A 19305-nucleotide genomic window follows, 5' to 3' on the forward strand; every position below is an offset into this window, starting at 1 on the left:
TGCTGAAGTATGCAACATGGACAGCAGCCCTTTCTCATATTAATAACTTTGTAATAACTCCATGTGCTTCATCACCTGCAAGAGCGACCCTGTTGCACACCGTCACACTTCAATGTGCTTTTTCCATTGAAAAGACTAATTTCTCAGTGCAAACACATCAATAATGGGCTGCAGATTAACATGAATAGGTTTTGTTTACCAAAAAGTTCGATGATTTTTTTGCTGATCTTCTAGACTTGCACACGTGCTTGCTTGATAAACTGCTCTTTCAGTTCTTCATAAGCGAATAAATGAGGTGTGCAAAAGAGAGAGGAGTTAAAGAGGATTTAAAGAGCATATCTGAGTGAGTTTCGGCATGCCCTCTCAGCTACTTGCTATCTCCAAACTGATACTTACCTAATTATACACACACACACATGCACACACTCGCATGCACAACGGGATATTCTTCCTACCCTCTATCTCACGCCCCCACCAAACTAACCCTCCTAACCGACCGCCTGCTATCCACTTGCAAAGTACTGCTGTTGACACACAGGAATCCAGACGCGCACACACTCATGCTCTTTCTCCCTCCTTGGCAGGAAGGACTCTCCTCTGAACCAGACGACAGCTTGCGCCTCTCTCCTTTTCCTCTGCTGGCAGGTGTTAGAAATAAAACCATAAATAAGTACAAGAGGGAGCCAGAGGAGGACAGCACGAGAGAGGAGGACAAATGTCTTTCTGCATTTGTTGCTGGGGAGAAGGGGAAATATGAGGAAAAGGGAACCATATGAAGGAGAAATTTGTGTTTTTAAGTAGCTAGAACAGTTAGTAGGGTGTTATTTGTCTACTGTCAACTGTATTTTTGTATCTGAAGGGGATTGAAGAGAACACTTGGATCATCTGGACTCAAGCCGCAGCATGCTGACTGAGTTAGAGAGCAGCCGAGGGGAAACAAAGTAGCCGAGAGGAACACAAGGCAGTCATGGACACTATAGCACCTCAGCCACAATCCTGGATGACTTGGATTTGCACACCGGAGTTGGACCCCATCCAGCCCACAGTCCACTGATACAAATGAGGTACTGGGTTTCTGTAAATCAAAATCTGTTGCATTTTAGATGATGTCGGCATATCGTTCTGTAGTTTGTGTTTATATGAGGAAGATTTATATATGCAGTGGACCAAGAGTCTGAGACCATACTGAAAATCTGGAATATTTCGGATTTCCAAGTCACTAATCGGGTAAATTTAATCATGTGAACTTTGTATGTTAATATATTACAAATGCAAAATAAAAACATTGTCACTAGTGGTCTCAGTCTTTTGGTTCTCTTTGGTTGTTAGCGGTTTAAAGAAGTGGCTGAGCCTACTGTCACTTTTCTACATTGTCATCTGTTGCTGCCAACAACAAAATTATGACATGGTGAATGTTTAAGGTCACCTAAACTTAGGTCCCTCTGGGTTTTGTGTTGTACTGCCAGGCAATTTTTTCCTTGCTTGAACAGATGCTCATGCATGTAGTATAATGTTTTGATTTGCACATCTGACAATCATCACCTGCATAGACAAATCTCATGATACGTCTGGGATATGGTCCAGTTTATAAAATCCTGGTAGAGCAGGCAGCAACACTGCCCTCCAGCTCTTCTATCAGACATAGTTGGATGCAAATATGCCCGTGCTAACGATCGCTTGCAAGCTACTTAATGTTGCATGCATAATAGTTCGATAGATTGAGCAGGATATGAGTCCTGAATATTCTGCTGCTGCAGGGAACAGAGATGGAAGCGTGTGCATGCGTGAGCTTCTGTTGATGTGAGGGGCAGGTGAGTGCTTGTCTGGAACACGCTGTAAATGAAATGCACATGGATAGATGGCAGTACCGACCGTCGTGAACTCAATGTCAGGGTGTTTTACTGTGTGAAGCAATGTAGAAATGTTAGTTGGGGAGAACTGGGGCTTTTTTTTTGTTGTTGGGCTTTGTTTTGGTTAGTTTTGATTTTGCTCACATAAAAAATATACTCAAATATACAGTGAATTCTGTTATTGATTGACTTAGGAAAGAGTATTACTCAGATGCTCATAAAAGTTAAGTTCTTCATTTAAGTATTAACTTTGTTCTAGTTCGATTTCTTAGGAGATTATAAAATCTGACACAGATGAGGTCATTGTTGATGTACAGTAAAACAGTATAAAGCTAATAAGCTATAAAATAATCATGCATAGCAAAGTCCAGATAATTTGCTCTTGGAAGAGTTTGATAAGAACTGTTTGAGTTTATGAAATCTCTGACTTTTGCACGCTTTCTTGGCAAATCTGAGCAATCATGAGATGTGACAGTTTAAAAAGGTGTTTTCTTTGAAGAAAAACAATTATTTTATTTTATACATTTTATACATTTTTAATGTATTTTATATGTTTATTACATTATATATATATATATATATATATATATATATATATATATATATATATATATATATATATTAGTATTCATATTATTATTTATACCATTTATGCAGTATAGTTTTTTAAATATTTCTATTTAGCTGTCTTTTTTTATTAGTTTTTGCCATTTTAGTACTTCAACTTATTTTATTACTTATATTTATTTACATTTAATTTTTTTTTAAGTTTTCCAACTAATTTATATTTTGTTTTATTTCAGCTTTATTTAAAATGATTTTTATTCATTTTAGTTGAAACTGATGGTATATATGGCAGTTCATCCAGTAAAATCAATAGATCAATATATCTACATCTGTTTTTAAACAGGAGATCTGTCTACATGCTTTAATATTTACGCAGCTGTCATAAATTTGGACTATATTATCTTCCATCAAACTCATGATTCATATACTGTAGTGCTATTGCGTCATCATTTTGTGTGTTTGTAAATGTGTATGTGATTTTTATTGTGTTTTCTTATACACTGATTGTTTCATGCCATGTGTGGAGCATGTGTTTTGGAGAGTGTTTTCTTTTCTTTCTGAGCGGGAGGGTGCGACGTCCTCTTTATGACCTAGCACCTGTCTGATGGAAGGCTTTATGTTCTCCTCTACTCTGCTGTGCGGGAATAGGAATTATCCCGGCTGCCCAGACAAAATTATTGAACGGCAGAAACCTTGCAGCTTAAACTGGCTTCATAGTATCTGATTTTAGGTTATGTGCCTGGAAACTGAGATCCTTTTATGATGGGTCATGAGTGAATGCCAATATGAGGATGTGGGGTAAACAAAAAAGTATCATGTCACAATAAAATCTCCCTGCCTTATTCATCCTCATCCTGTATTGACTCAGAAACCATTGTCTGAGTTTGCTGCATCATATCATTGGATGTGTAAGAGATATCCTTTTAGTATTGAGAGTGATTATCCCAACAAATATGGGTCTTGTTTGAATGGAGTGAGATCGAGTGATTTTCATGCACCCAGACCTGATGAGTAACAGATGAATTGTCTGTGAAACTCTTCCTGAATCTCCACTGACATCTATTGAGACACATGAAGACATTGAAATTTTTTAGCTTTTAGGGTGTATGTTTGAGCATGGATGGATCCCACAGGGTGTAGTTTGATGGTGCTTTGCTTTAGTCAACATGTTGGCAGATATTAACATCAGAGAGACAGTGGGGGCGGCCAGACCCTTGGAATGTCTATCGTAACCTGCGGCTTGCCTCTCCTCCAGCTTGGCTGTGCCAGTCTGTATTTGAATGACTCATTGGATTCTCATAGTTCTCAGCAGGTCTGGATTGCTCATATATGCTGGTAGAGATAATAACAGATTGGAGGGAGCAGTAGATGGTACAGGATGTTTGATAACAATACAAATGAACTGGCATGTGTACGAGGAAAACACTGTTTTTTATGCTTTAGGGTCAATGACAAGACATGACATTTTGTGTGTGTGTGTCAGATCTATTAATTGATTCAAAAATACATTACAATTGCTATTTATACATAGACTTGAATACATCTCTTATGTTATGAGCATGTTTATAATTTCTGAGTGAAAAAAAAAATTAGGGCATATAAAAAATCTAAAATAAATAAACCAGGGTGATATAACTGTCTGGGGATCATATTGAAGAAAAAAAAAAATGAAATTCCTGAAAATAAAATCTTACTAGGTAGTTATAATCTTACTAGGTGCTATAATCCTTTATAAATATTTCTTAGAATTTTTTAGAAATTCTAAAATAATATTTAAAAAAAAAAAATCTATTTAAAAATAGTAAAATTTATTTAAATATATATATATTTTTAGAAATATAGTTTTAGAAATTTTGTTTGTTAAAATTGTTGTTGTTATCATTATTAATAAAATAGGTGTTATTAATAAATTATTAATATAATATTATTTGAAAAAATTGCCCAAATTACAGTCATGTGGTATGAATCAGCATGCATGCAAAAAAACAAAAGATATTTTATTCATGATATTTAAAAAAATTACCTGACTTTTTTTTTTTTTTTTTTTTAAATATAGTTATTAATCTACTCACATGTAAGGAAAATGTTTATATGATAATATAAATTTGATAATATTAATTTTACAGGATGGTTATACCACATGACATGTTTAGAGACATTTTTCCTCTTTTACGTCATTGACCTAAATGTAATATATATTTATGCTCATCATTCAGTACATTTGGTTTCCATGTTATACAATAACCATGGTAAAACCACAGTACTTTTTTTTTTTTTTGATCAGAAACGGTTAGTTGTATCGTTTGACTTCAGTGTAACGCATATCATTGCTGAGACTGATTAACAGTTAATTTTACCCCATCAAGCGAACTGTAACTCCTCTCCCTCCCATCGCTCTTCTGCATATGGAGCACCTGCCCCATCACCTGTCAGTTGGAGGCAACAGACTGATTCTGTATCTGCACCTACATGTACTAGAGCTGCAGTCTGAGGGAAAAGGACGCCATGCCACACCCAGTAATACTCCGTCGTCCCCACTCTTCGCATGCAAAAGCGTTCTCTCCTTACTTCCCCTCATTTAGCTTGTCGAATTCAGGTCAACAGGGCCACTCAGGGTGGAATGGGTATCTAAAGCCCCTTCACTCAACTCTGTTAGTCTTACTGGCCTTAAAGGGCTTGTAAGGGCTGAAAAAACCCCAGCAGAGCTCACCTGCAGAATGAACAGATGGTGACGGAAGAGGTTTGGGGAGCAACAAGAACAGGCCTTGTTTGTGTGACTGCACGCTATTAGTGCCTCCCCCAATGGTCAGCACAGATAGGATGCAGCCACACAAATAAGGCCTGTTCTTGTTGCGTGAGCTCAGACAGACCAGACTCTTTGTTTGTTCTCGGGTACAGCTTACTGGGCAATTTAAGTGGAATGACAGAAGCGCAGTTATTTGGGGAATGTGGAAAGTGTCAGATCTTTATTGGGAGTGGGGGTCGGCCGTGATAATGAACTTGCTTTTCTTCGGCACACAAAAGGCTTAATGGTTAACCATTTTTATTGTGTCCTCATTTTGCCTTTACAAACAATCCTTGGATTTCAAGACTTATGCTATAAAAGAAACTGGTTAGTATGATTGTTGTAAAGTGTTGAAAGGCACTAGCACTTTTTATTTGTCTTTTAAAGGCACTTTTAGAAGTTTATGTTTGAAAAACGCAAGAACATACGTCTATAACAAGCTACTAAATTCTTAATGACAGGAGGCTGATATCTTGATATCAAGATATCTACAGTAAATATGCTTGCACCAGTGTGTGTCAGTGTTTTAGGAGGTTTTTGTGTGTGTGTGTGTGTGGTGCACATGTTTGTGTTTGTCTATGAAAAGTGATCCTGAAAAGCCAAGCCCTACAGGTATGTGTAAAAGGCCTTTCTCTGGCTCCGCTCTATGCACACCTGTTTAGCTACGCAGCCTGAAGGCTTTTTCAGGCGCTCTGTTGGCTTGCACATAATGTGCATAAAATCATTTGTGTTTTTATTTGATTACATGGACTGACCTGAATACAGTCTCTCAGAGAAAATTTTGAGGAATATGAGCAATGCAGGTATTATGTGGTAATTTCACAGGAATTTTGAAGTACATTTAACAAACCAAATTTTTACTTGATTTATTTTTGTAAAATATCCATGTATGAAGTATGATTTTATTTTTATTTATTGATGTTAACAGTTTTAAACCCAAACTTAATTAGACCATTTATACTGTACCACTTTTGGATTAAAATGAATGTCTGCAACCACGAATGTCATCTGCTGCATGGTCAGACTCAAGGTGTGAGCAGTATACGATCACATTTCAAAACAAGCTGCTTCGAGTGACTAGTCTTTACCTGTCCATATAATAAAGCAGAGGGAGGGGTCAGCATTCGCCTGGCTCAGTTCTCCTCCCGAGCAGCGAGTGAAAGAAAACAGGAAGTTGAGGGTGAATGAGTGTGACGTGAATGGAACGGTGAAAGTAGGTCATCGTTGCAACGTGACACAAATTTAACGGCACATTAAAGAAGTGATTGAGCTGTATAAATCTGGCAAACATCAGCAGGACTATTGAGTGCAGTCAGGCAAATTTAGTAGTAAATCATGATACTGTGACTTGAAAAGATATGTTCGCAACCCATTTAACTTTCATAATTTGATGTATTTCCAAGTTTAAAATGTAGGGCGGGGCTTGATTTTATCCATTGGGAACTGATGGGGGCACACCAGAGCTTGACACACCAGAATCGAGAATATGAGTTAGCTAAAACAATGCCTAAAAGGCTATTTGGCTGTTGTTCCACATTATCCAGTAAGTGACTTCGATGGACAGTCAAAATCATTTCAGAAGAAGAGTAAGTTGTTTTGTTTTGATTAAAGATTGTGAAGACACACAATTTTTGTCTTTAGAATAACACGCACTGAGGAACTGATCACAAGGAGTATATATTAATAAAGTAATTTGAGCCCATTTTGATTTTACTTGACATTAAGCACTTTTACTTAAGATTTTTTTCTTTAGAAACAACTGAATATTGTTTAGTTGATGCTTTTGGGTTTTTTCTTGATCTATCCAAACCAAAGTGGACTTCTTCAGTTAGTGTGAAGCAATGTGGTTCCTGCTTAAATATTCAGTATTCAGAGGACTATATTTAATTTAGTTAATGTATAAAACTTAAAATCAACTGCGCTCTTCACTGAACTGTAGCATGTTATAATAGTGCTTTGTTTCCTCAGCACTACTGCTTGTGTGCAGCACTATCGCTCCTGTATTCCACAGGGTGTGTCCAATATGGGAGGTGTTAATGTTGAAAGAAGGTGAGTGCACAGATGTCCTAAAGATGTGGTAAATTCTTTTTTAAGATGGGACCATGGGGTTCAAGGTGGTCTGACAGAGCTCAGCTTGCTAGAGTAATACCTTAAACCAGGTATTGTTACACTTATGGACTTCTCTCTTGCTCTCTCTCTGTTGTGTTGGTGTTGAGAGGGTTGAGGGCAATGTCAATGCTTTGTGAATGTGAAAAGGGATTTTGGTGTCTGTCTTGATGGAGTAGATGAGGAAGGCCTCAGGCACTTTGAGGGATCAGGCCCCACACCAAACACAAAGAAAGAAGTGTTTTTCACCTCCAGATGTTCTCAATCACCCCACCAGAATTGAAATGCTACTATATAAAATCTCTACAATTAATTTGCATTTTTTGTTCTAGAATAATACTTTCACACATCCATTATAATGTCCATTATAATGTCATCCGTTATTTAAAGAAAAGTGAACACTTTAGACAGTCTTAGAGCCAGTGATGAGGAAAGTTACTTTTAAAAGTAATGCATTACAATATTGAGTTTCTCCCTAAAAAAAAGTAACTATACATACTTAGTTACTTTTTATGAAAAGTAATGTGTAACGTTACTTTTGCATTACTTTTCCTCACCTGGGCCGGGGTTGCTCGTTTGTTTTTTAATAACATCAAAAAAAGTTCTATTTTTGGCATATGTTAAGGTCCTTTAACACCAAAAGTGAAACGAATAAGCCTCAAGCTGAAGGAAATTCATATTTACGCCTGTACAGTAGAGGGTGCAGCTCAAACCTTTCAGCTGTGCTGCTATTCTGGATTAAAGAAGAATAAGATACAGGAGAAGGAAGTTCAACACTCTTATTTCTAAATATAATATAAAGTAACTACTAATTGGTTATTAGTATGGTTGAATTGGATTATTGATGGTCAGCAGCAAAGACATTGGTTAGTAAAGTTTGATTAAATACATAAAGTATATTTGTGTAATTTAATATATTTAATTATTGAAGGTTGTGTAAAATTCTGAGATTGCATTTTACTGTTTTTATTCATTTTGAGGAATACTGAATCTGTTTTTGTGTAAGTGAGATGAGTAAATGCATGTTCACATTTAGGCTAGAACTACAGTAACCTCATGTTTAGTGCACACAACGCCTCTGCACTTACCCTATTTCTCTCTACATGGGGACAGGAGAGGTGTCAGTCAATAAATGTGAAAACAAAGAAACTTGCGTTACTTATTTGAAAAAGTAACTTAGATATGTGAAAAGTAAAGCATTACTTTACTAGTTACTTGATAAAAGTAATCTGATTATGTAACTCAAGTTAGTTGTAATGCGTTACCCCAACACTGCTTAGGGCAGCAAACAGAGTTGCTTAAAGATAGATCCACAGTTTGTGTGGTTTCAAGAGTAAGTATTAAACTTTTACAATAAAAGCATACCATACCAGTTGGGTTTAAGGCCACTTCACATCAGGAAACTATTAAAGAAATGGTTCACTTAAAAGATGAAAATTCTGTCAATATTTACTCACCCTCATGTACCAAATCTGTGTGCTGTTATTTACCCATGGAACATAAAAGGAGACTTTCTGAATAATCTTTACACAGTTCTAAAGTTTATCATCAAAACATTCAGGAATGACAATGAACAACAAGGGAGAGTAAATAATGACCGAATATTTGTTTTTATTGAATTGTTCCTTTAATATTTTATTTGTTACCACCTGCATCTTGCCATCAAGTTGCAGCAGCTGAAAATGAGCTGAGGTGTTTGAGTGCGAAAAGCAGATGCCATGATCTCACAGGCCAATTAGACCAGCACTGTCAGCCTGCTTCAGAGCAATATAACATACAAACAGAAGCCTATCACACCACACTGTTAGACCCATGCTCAAACAAGCAAAAACCAATTAATAGGGGGGATTTTTTATTTTTATTTTTTTGGTCTTGTTTGGTGTTTTCATTGTGACTTTTAAAATTTGTGTAAAATGTATGTATAGTCATTTATAAAAAAATTATATTTATTTTACAGTAGGATTTAATTTGATTTAGTGACAGCTATACGCTATGGGGGGAAAATCGCTTTATTTCAAATATATTATCAAACTATTGGTCCTCATATCTATTATTATTGTTGACTTCACTGAATATATTTGTGGATTCATGTGGTTCTTAAGAATTATTTTATAATTAACAGTCTACATGGGCTTTTGCAGCATTGGTTTCTTTAATCATAGCTACAATGAAGAAGATGGCAGTTTTCTATTCATTTACTTTGTTGACGCCCTGACTTACAGGAAGCCTCCAAAATTACAGGGAGAATGTATACAACAAAGACCAAAACATAAGGAAATAACATGTTGAGAACATGGGAAATTACATGGTGTATTTTACTGAAAATTGTAAAATGGAAGACATCAAATTGAATGTATGGAATAGATGTATTGTAATGGGCTGTAATGAAGTGTATTATTGAATTTGTTTTACAGTAATAGCTATGCACAGCTTTCACAAAATTACTGCAGCTATTTGTACAGTACATCAAATTTGTGCAGCACAGTAAAGTGTTAATTTTATTTTATAACAGTTCCCAAGTTTTGCTTCCATAATTTGATGTATTTCCAAATGACAAGATATGCAACAAGAAAATATGTAGTGTAGATGTATTATTGTAATGTAAATGTGAGTTTCCTAAAAAATTGCCTGAATTGCTATTTGGCAATTGGCTTTCATTATCAAATAGCACACACAGCTGTGACATGAACAGAAAAGTCATTTCAGAAAATGAGAAAGATATTATATGTTGATTATAGATTATGAAGACAAACTGAGAATATCAACTGACCAATTGATTTTTTTTCTGTGTGTGCATGTGAGGAATCCAGATTCACATCTCCTGTGCAACTAACAGCATTCCCCATATGGAGAAATAAAGGGACTTTTGTTTAGAGTATAGGGAACAGGTAACCATTTGTGCAGTGTGTTTTTGGATTTAGTTGTGCAATGTGTTTGTTGTACAGATGTGCATATAGTTTTTATCGGGACAGAGGGTCAAATTGTGTCACCTGGACTTTTCATACATGTGTATGAGAGTTTGCTTGTGGATCATGTTAAATTATGCAGTTGGATTTAGTCGTGTGTACATTCAGCTTTCAAAGAGAAACTGAGAAGGGGGAGACTACCTCTCAGAAAAGTGATGTATATGTGAGGGGGCAAAGATTTTCAAAAGATCGTTTTGAAACTATTACAATAAACAATGATTTATTCAGTTTTACCTTTTATTTTCTGGTTCATGACACAGACATAGTAGAGTTTAAGACACCTAGGGGCAACCCACCTAGCATCACTGGGTGTATTTCATCTCCAAGTTTAGAAAACATCTCTCTTTATTTCATGGGTCAGTGATTAAGGCAGATGTGGGTCATCAGCACTGACAGTTTGCTGAGACTTCATTGCTTTAATAGCCCAGGAAATGTCATAGCTCAAGCTATCTCAGGCTTGCTTGTCCCTCAGGGCAAGACACTGAATACTAATAAGCATTGCTTCTCCCATGACCCAGATTTGTTTGGGTAAATAGAGAGCTGTTTGGAAGCATGGGAAATATGCGCGGAAAAACTCTTCCAAGATGACCTTCTCAGTCAGGTTCCTCTTTGTGAAGCATTCCATCTTAGGTATAAGCTGCTAGCAAGACTAGACACTTGCCCATTATCATAGTTGGAGGGATCGGAGTGTCCTCATGTGACTGACTTGACATCTTCATGCAGAAGCTGCACTACAGAAGCAGTTTCGAGTAAGGGATCCAGCTGTAAATGATGTAGATAAGTATAGGGGATGAGGGCTGCATGCTGCGCTCTTTAATTACAACAGGAAGACGCAGTGGCAGCGACTGAGCCAAGTCTGCCACGGGGGGAAGAGCAGAGCCTGTTCAGCGAGACTTAACTTTACCCAGTGGATCACCAAATCCACTAAGAACTGCAAAGATGAGCCAAGATTTACTATGCATAAATCTGGGCTGGCACAACAAAAACATTGGCCAGAGGGATCTATTCCTTTGTGCTCAAATTTGGAAATGCAGCGTCTGTCAGGACAATGGTTATGTGGATACATGAGTTATAATACCTTACATTCATTCTGTCTGTTTTTGTTTCCCAATTGCTTTGCAGTACCCATGTCCCTCCTGAGCCATGCTCCCTGGCTATGGATTCTCTCCTCTTCTTGACTTCCAGCCTCACCTCCAAGCGTTCCATTGCAGAGGCGAGAGCTCTGACATGTGGTTCCCAGGCTCAGTTGAGGCCCAGGCTCTGAGTGACTCTCGGGAAGGTAGGCCTCTCCTGCGACAGCATCAACACATTGCGGTGTGTCAGCAAGAGACATTGGCCTTCATTGACCTTCAACAGCCAAGCATTAATGGTTTCCAATCACGAACACCGGAAAGCTGTAGTTCCTCTCTTTGCTCCAAGCCTGTCAGATGCAATGGAAGCAGTCCATCTGACTTTGCCAAGAATGGGAGTACAGACAAAACACTGGACAATTATTTGACCCAGGATAGCAATAATGTGGAAGTGGTTCAGGATCAGACGTGGACACCCATTACTGGCTTACCTGAGACCGTTTATGAAAAACCTGAACCAAGAGTTAAGGGCCTCAGTTCTCGAGACTTGTTTCTGCCGCTGTCCCCTACATATGCACCTGGGGACAGGAACTCTTTGGAGTCTCAACAGCTGAGCTCCCCCTCTTCCCCCTTAGAGTTCCAGAGTCCAGACCCATTTCGCCCTCAAAGACGCACCTCTTTGGGATCCATAAAAGAGAAGTCCATAAGTAAGTGCCACTCTCACTTAACTCACTTAAGTCTTGACACATTGGTCCTACATTCCTGTTTTAAACAACAAAGAGTTTGTCACAGTGCACAGTTTTTCACCACTCTTGAAACTGTATGTGAGCTTTCGAATAGATGACGATTCTTAGTATGCTTTTAAGGATTGCACTAAGTTTCTGTCAGATGTTTTAATACACTATGGCAGTGGTTCCCAAGCCTGTCCCTGGAGGCTCCTCAAAACAGTACACATTTTGGATGTTGGAGTCTCTACAAGTGAGCTGAATAAAGTGTGTTTGATTAGGGAAATGTCCAAAATCTGTACAATTGATGGGCCTCTAGGATTAAGGTTAGGAACTACTGTGCTAAAGTGATCTATTAAAACTACAGGTGAATGTAAGTGGATATTACCTTTTCTCACTCAGTGTTCCTTGTTGCTAATAGGGCGTAAGATGAGGGTATACTCTCCAGACACTCTGAGTGATGAGTCTCTCAGCAGCCCAGGCGTGGAGTGTGATTACCTGCTCCCAACATCCTTTGAATCGTTTATAGAAGGAGGGCTTGGCATGGTGGGCTCTACTATCCCCACATCCCAAAATTCCAGCCCTCTCCCAGGGGTAGATGAGGACCTCTCTCTTCTTGCCATACCGACCTCTCCAAAACCATTCTTAGATATCCCTCAGGAGGGTGCCAGATCAGAGGGGGGCGTAAATGATGGGGGGAGCCAGAGGTTGGGCCTAGAAGACGGCGGAGCCCTGGAAGGCCCTGCCCTCAACAGTGGGACCTCACTGCCTCTGTCCTGTTCTCGCTCAGCAGACAATGAGCGCCGGCGCTTCTCTGCCTCTGAGCTCATCTCCCGCCTGCAACTCTCCCAGAGGAAAAACTCTTTTACCCTTAAGCTGGGCAAGTCTCTCTCTGCTCGTGTGGCCTCCCGGGACCGCCACCTGTCTGGAAACCTTAGCTCAGACTGTAAGTGACTCATCAGGACTGATTAGATTAATGAAAGACTTTATTGTGAAAGTCTTGTGCTGTGATGTCATTATGACACTTCAGTGCTATATTTTCAGCTCTATCCCTTTTTGTGTACATTCTCCCTCCCTTGTCTGTTTGTAGACAAATCCAACTCCAGACGTTGCTTCTCAGGGGGATCAAGTGACACTGCACCACATAGTCCAGTGGGGTTTGCACCACCACTGCCCTCTGCTGACTGTAATCTGCCACTGCACAGGAGGAGTTCAAAGCAAAGGTGGCTCTAAAACTTAGCTAGTACCCACAGAGAACAACGTAGCGAGTAGAATATAACACATCCTGTTTTAACATATTTCTACTGTTTTCTCACAGTATGAGAAAGATTTCCATTGATGAGGATGGAGGCAGTCCTTCCAGTAGCTCTAAACGTCTATCACGATTCTTGCCAAACTGTAAGCCCAAAAAAAAAAAAAAAAAAAAACATCTGGAATTTGATATATATAATTTATTATTATTATATTTTTGTATTATTTACCATTTTTCTCTTCCTCTCTCAGTGATTTTGTATCAAGAATACAGTGATGTTGCTATCAACAGAGAGATTCAGAGGCAGCAGGGGGCAGAGCCAGGAACTGATGAAGAAAGAGGGGACTCTGTGTCCCCTGGCAACCTCTCCCCATCCAGCTCATTCCGTTCATCACGAGGCTCCGCCTTTTCCCTTTGGCAGGACATTCCTGATGTTCGATCCAGTGGACAACTCGACAACTTCAGCAATGAAGAGCGTAAACTGCAGGAGGTGACTCCACATTCAGAAAGTCTGTTTTGATTTGTTTTTTATCAACCAGCAAATTTTGCTGAAAAAGAAACAATTAATTTTATCTTGACTTGTTTTCTCATTTCAGGCCAAGTTTGAGTTGGTGACATCAGAGGCCTCATACATACGCAGCTTGTCTATTGCAGTTGACCATTTTATGACGTCTCCTGAGCTGTGTGAGTGTCTTGGGATGCAGGAGAGGCAGTGGCTCTTCTCAAAACTGCCTGATGTGAAAGAAGTCAGTGAGAGGTGAATAAAGATGAAGAGTAAATACAATTTGTGCTATTTTTGAAAGAGTGAGCCTTCTGCTGAGAGATGTTTTTCTCTCTCTCCTTTTGAATTCTCCTTGTGTCCATAGGTTTCTTCTAGATCTGGAGCATAGATTAGAAGGGGACATTTTGCGTTTTGACGTGTGTGACATTGTCCTTGACCACTGTCCTGCACTGCGGAGGGTTTATCTGCCTTATGTCACCAATCAAGCCTATCAGGAACAAACCTATCAGCGGCTACTGTAAATAGTTTCTTACTGCAAAACAGTTCTCTAACAATCATAACAATGTTGTAATTATTGCCCTGTTTAAGAGGTTCATGCTTTTGTTTTGTGGTGTTTTCTTAGGCAAGATAATCCCCGTTTCCCTGGAATCCTTGCCCGCCTGGAAGAGGACCCAATATGCCAGAGGCTGCCTCTTACATCATTCCTTATCCTTCCTTTTCAAAGGATCACACGACTCAAAATGCTAGTAGAGGTATTCCAACATGGACAGAATCCACAATATCCATCTTTTCAAATATTATAAGTTTAAAGATATCATCAAGCTTTAGAATAAGGCTTGCTAAATTCTAATATTAAATGGTCTTGTGTTAATGAACTGTGTGTCCATTATAGAATATCCTAAAGAGAACAACGCCTGGATCACGAGATGAGGACACTGCCACCAAAGCACTTAATGAGCTCAAAAAGGTGAGTAAAAAAAGAGAGGAAAGTAAAATTGTCACAATGTTTTAAAAATCATGAAATGAAAACTAAATGTGCTCTGCTGCTCTAGATAATAAAGGAATGTAACTCCAGTGTGCAGTCCATGAAGAGGATGGAAGAACTAATTCATCTAAACAAGAAAATAAACTTTGAGGGCAAGGTATAACATCAAGCATTCATTGTAATGTCTAAAACGGTCTGTTAGAAATCATGTCTATATTTTTTTACCTACAAAAATTCTTTTGTAAAATTCTATTTATTTTATTTTAGATTTTCCCTCTCATCTCTCAGTCTCGTTGGCTAGTCAAACATGGTGAACTTCTAGAAGTGGACACACAGAACTTGAATATATCTGGGTCTAAGTTTAAACTTACCACTCGTCCTGTGTACCTTCACCTGTTTAATGACTGTCTTCTGCTGTCCCGGAGGAAGGAGTAAGTCTAATGGGATGGGAGACCAATGTTAATATTTGAATCAAGCAAAACCTTTTTGAAAACCCTGTGTAAATGATATAAAGCTGCTACAAAATCGGTCCCTTCTCTTTCCTGTCACAGCACATGGAAGTTCATGGTGTTTGTACATGCAAAGATTGAAGACCTCAAGGTGAAAGACTTAAGCCAGAAACTTCAGGGAATCTCAGGATTCATCTTCTACCTGCAGTTATGTGAGGGGCAACAGCTAAAACACCAGATTCTCCTCAAGTCACCCACAGAGTGAGAACATTCACATCATTCGCAAATATAATAACATCCAAAATCCTGTCACTGACAAATAGATCTGAATGTTCCTAAAATAAGCCTCACTAGGATATATATCCTCACAGGATGCATAAAACTGAGTTTAAAATGGAGTCAAGAACATTTTGTTTTTATGTAGGAGCAGCAAACAGAGGTGGATCACAGCCATGTTTCCCTCTGACCCAAAGGCAGCCATTGAGCAGACCAATGAGAATGATGGTGTGTAATTTCTTTGTCTTACTCTTGTCATGCAATTCAGATTTAACAATATTTTAGATTTAACACTGTTATCTAAATGCCATGTAAAAAAAAATTGGCTAGTTGCATTGGGTGGATCATGGCCAGGTTAAGCCGCAGTGTGTACCAGATAGTCCGGATACTTTACGATGATAATAAAGGGGGCTGTTTGGACATATAAAGTCATCAGTTATTTTACTGACATTACATTGAAAACAAAGTGGAATATACAGTTCTGCTCAAGAATATCCTGTTTACTTGTGAACTAAGTGCCTCAAATAAAACTCTAAAAGGAATAGTTCACCCAAAAATGGAAATTTTCTCATCATTTACTTGGCCTCATGTCTTTCCAAACCTGTATGACCATATTTCTTCGACAAGCTTCTTTAGATGGAACATACAATGAAAAAAGACTGAACAAAACCCTTAGCATTTTGTGTACAGTCTGCCTCGTGGTGCTAAGACTTACATTTATATACAAATCATTACCAAAAATGAAAATTCTCTCAGATGAGCAGAAATGAAGATTTTTAGAAAAATAATTGACAAATTTCCACAGAAGAAAGAAAGTTGTATACATGTGGAACAGCATGAGGGTGAGTAAATGAGAGAATTTTCATTTTTGGATGGAATATCTCTTTAATGTTTCTCTGCATGTGTCTGTACAGATCTATCTCAAGTCCAGTGCATCAAGAGCTACCAGTCTCAGGAGCATGATGAGTTAACGCTGGAGAAGGCAGACATCCTTCAAGCTGTAACAATTACAAGTGATGGTATGGAAAATCCTTTCTCTTCTCCTGGCTATACTCCATTTTTCCCTTTGAAAAAGAGAAGTTGGAGGCCTGCAGAAGAGATAAATGACATTTGAATGTTTTCAATTCACAGGGTGGGTAGAGGGGATTCGGTTGTCAGATGGAGAGAGGGGCTGGTTCCCCAAAACGTACGTGGAGGAGATCACAAGCCGCAGTGCTCGTTTGCGAAACCTCCGTGAAAATATTCGCATCAAGTGTGTCTCACAAAAATTAGAGGGAGAGACTCTCTGAGAACTTGAAGTATGGGACATTGTTTTACTTAAAGCATGTATTTCAAACTTTTCAACCACTTGGTTAAAATCGCCCTTTTGCCCCGTAGGCAACAGCCCTGAGCATAAGGTGCTGCACTTTCTGACAGACCACAGATACACGCTGCTTAAAATACATCATGTAGATGGACAAATTCTGGATATATCAGCTGTTAAAATGTTTAGAAAAATAACAAGATTCAGTTAGTTTTAGGTAGTATAGCAGCCATTTCACTCTCAAGTGTTTTTATAAGGACTTCTCTTTTACCTAGTGACTGAGATAAAGCGAGTTAAATAAAGTGAGATGTTTTGTTGTTAGCTGATTCACTGAACAGCCACACAGTAAAGCTAAACACCGTCTTTTACTAGTGGAACATTAGAACCAAATTTGGGACTCTTTGAATGAAGTTGCTGTTGCAACGTACATAAATATTAGTTTATGCCACTAGACTTCTATAGATGATAATTTACTTAATAGTATTGGCATAATAACAGGAAGTGTACTATCAAATTATGACCATTATTTATGTCAGTGATTCTGCTGTTTGTTTGTGTATTTGTTGTTTTGGTAACGCAGATTTTTCTGGGCAATTTCTTTGTGGAGTACTGATTTCCTGAGCATGTTAAATCACATTTGAAAAATAATCCTTTAAGGTGACTTTGTAAATAAAAATAAATGCATATATTACTGAAAGTGTCTCAAGTGTCTGTCTGAGACAAATACCAAAAACACACACAAAAAAAGTTGAGCATTCAGGTCGTGTGTAACGTTAACCTTACTGTAACCAGGATTCCCAGCCACGTATGCGCACAGCTACAACAAAGCACGACTCATAAACTTCAGTTTCATTCCAGGCTCACCTCATATCCCAGGGGGCAATAAAGCAGCCGGGTAGCAGGTAAACAGAATAGTTTCTTTGTCACAGCTGTTCTGAGAACCTTGAATGCTTTCCAACTGCTGTAAATCAGAGGTGAAAGGCTGCAGAAAAGAAGCTGCAGTTAGGGACAGATAAGAGACGGACTGCAGAGGCTCAGGAATGCATTTCTAATTAAAGCCATTTATCTCAGTGAAACATTTCGTATCCATTTTATATAATGTGCTGTATTTTTATATAAAGTGCTGTACAAAATGCATCCATGCAGATTACTTACTTCCATCTTACTAGCTATATGTCTCGCCTCTTTAGCAATTCTTTTCTGTCTTTGTTTACCCTGACCCAACTTAAAGCTGCAATCTGCGATTTTTGGCCCTCTATCAGTTAATAAACAGAACTGCACGCATCTTGTAGCCGGAACTACTTTTCTCCGTGTATGTCTATGATGAGTCACGCAGTTACTGTGATACTCTGCGGCGGGTCCTACCAGTCAGGTCTGAAATAGTCCGAATATAAACACTTATTATAAGTGTACCATAATTAGGGTTGGGTATCGTTTGAATTTGAACGATTTCGATTCCGATTTCGATTCCTTGTTTCGATTCCGGTTCCTAACGATTCTCGATTCCGATTTTTTAAGAGGCAGGGTCAAAAAGTTTAGGATATTTTAAATGAGCTAGGTAACCAACGATCTTTCTGAAGGAAATAGTCTGACCTTCTCCATCAATTTTAATTCTATGAACTTTTTACTTTTTATGAACTTTACTATGAATTTCTCACAGGGCTGTTTTCAACTACAATATAAATATCAAATCTATGAACTTGAATTTAGTTATGAATTTATTAATTTAGTTTAGGCCTATATCGTTTGATGCACCGATCGAAATTACTGAAAATTTGCGACCGAAACAGCAATTTATGCGCTTGTCTAGAAGGGAACCTTATATAGCCTATACGCAAATTTGCGTCTAACTTAGAATTTAGACCAGCTAAAATATATTGTTAGACCAAAAATATCTTATCAATTAATTAAGTAATAAAGACATGTAATAAAGTAATAAAGAAATTTAATAAAAACAAAAAGACGTCTATTGCTTCAGCCTTATTCAAAGGCCACAGAAACATGGGTTCGTTTGTTACGCACTTCAATCCATTCCACACCCGACGTTCTTGGTTTTCTTCCTATTTATTAAATAGAGGCAATTGGTTGATGAAACATTGATTGAAATTAAGATACAATTTCTACAAAACGAAATTCACTTTAAAGAAAGACTTACTATAAAACAAAACTTAATGAAGTGGTCAAACTCGCTGCATGTCTCCCAACATCCGTCATGCTGTTCACTTTTCATAATCAAAACATAGGTGAAATTTAAAAAATAATAATAAAATTAGGCTATAGCCCAATATTTAAATATAAATATGAAACTAAATCGGCTATTTTTATCCCTCTGGCCGACGAATGCGTCGGCGCGTTCTGATAGATTTTTTTCCTCGTGACAGCTGAAACAACTTAAAACAGCCCTTCCGTCATTTTTGGCGATTATTAGTGCAAGACTACAAATGGTCTACTTTTATTTGTGTACGCTCA

The 19305-nt window shown here is 38.1% G+C and overlaps 1 protein-coding gene and 1 long non-coding RNA gene across 3 annotated transcripts; one reads left to right on the forward strand and one right to left on the reverse strand.

The window, feature by feature from the left end:
- The first annotated feature begins 364 nt into the window (after nt 1–364).
- On the forward strand, nt 365–17533 carry arhgef19 (Rho guanine nucleotide exchange factor (GEF) 19). Its single transcript, XM_048178464.1, has 16 exons — nt 365–1064; nt 11397–12051; nt 12491–13015; nt 13160–13292; nt 13388–13467; nt 13573–13811; nt 13918–14078; nt 14188–14340; nt 14446–14575; nt 14716–14790; nt 14876–14965; nt 15076–15239; nt 15360–15518; nt 15682–15761; nt 16448–16552; nt 16665–17533. The coding sequence occupies exons 2-16, from the start codon at nt 11418–11420 to the stop codon at nt 16820–16822; spliced, it is 2886 nt and encodes a 961-aa protein (XP_048034421.1). The 5' UTR covers nt 365–1064; nt 11397–11417; the 3' UTR covers nt 16823–17533.
- On the reverse strand, nt 13731–18804 carry LOC125260224. Of its 2 annotated transcripts, XR_007182994.1 has the most exons (4): nt 17992–18804; nt 17701–17818; nt 13958–15245; nt 13731–13869 (listed from the first exon to the last, which is right to left on the reverse strand). It is a non-coding gene; the product is annotated as an uncharacterized LOC125260224 (long non-coding RNA). The 2 variants fall into 2 exon arrangements; XR_007182995.1 differs by lacking the exons at nt 13731–13869; nt 13958–15245 and adding an exon at nt 16485–16621.
- Nucleotides 18805–19305: the final 501 nt, after the last annotated feature.

This window comes from Megalobrama amblycephala, linkage group LG24 (genome assembly GCF_018812025.1).
Source record: "Megalobrama amblycephala isolate DHTTF-2021 linkage group LG24, ASM1881202v1, whole genome shotgun sequence".
Classification (NCBI taxonomy): domain Eukaryota; kingdom Metazoa; phylum Chordata; class Actinopteri; order Cypriniformes; family Xenocyprididae; genus Megalobrama; species Megalobrama amblycephala.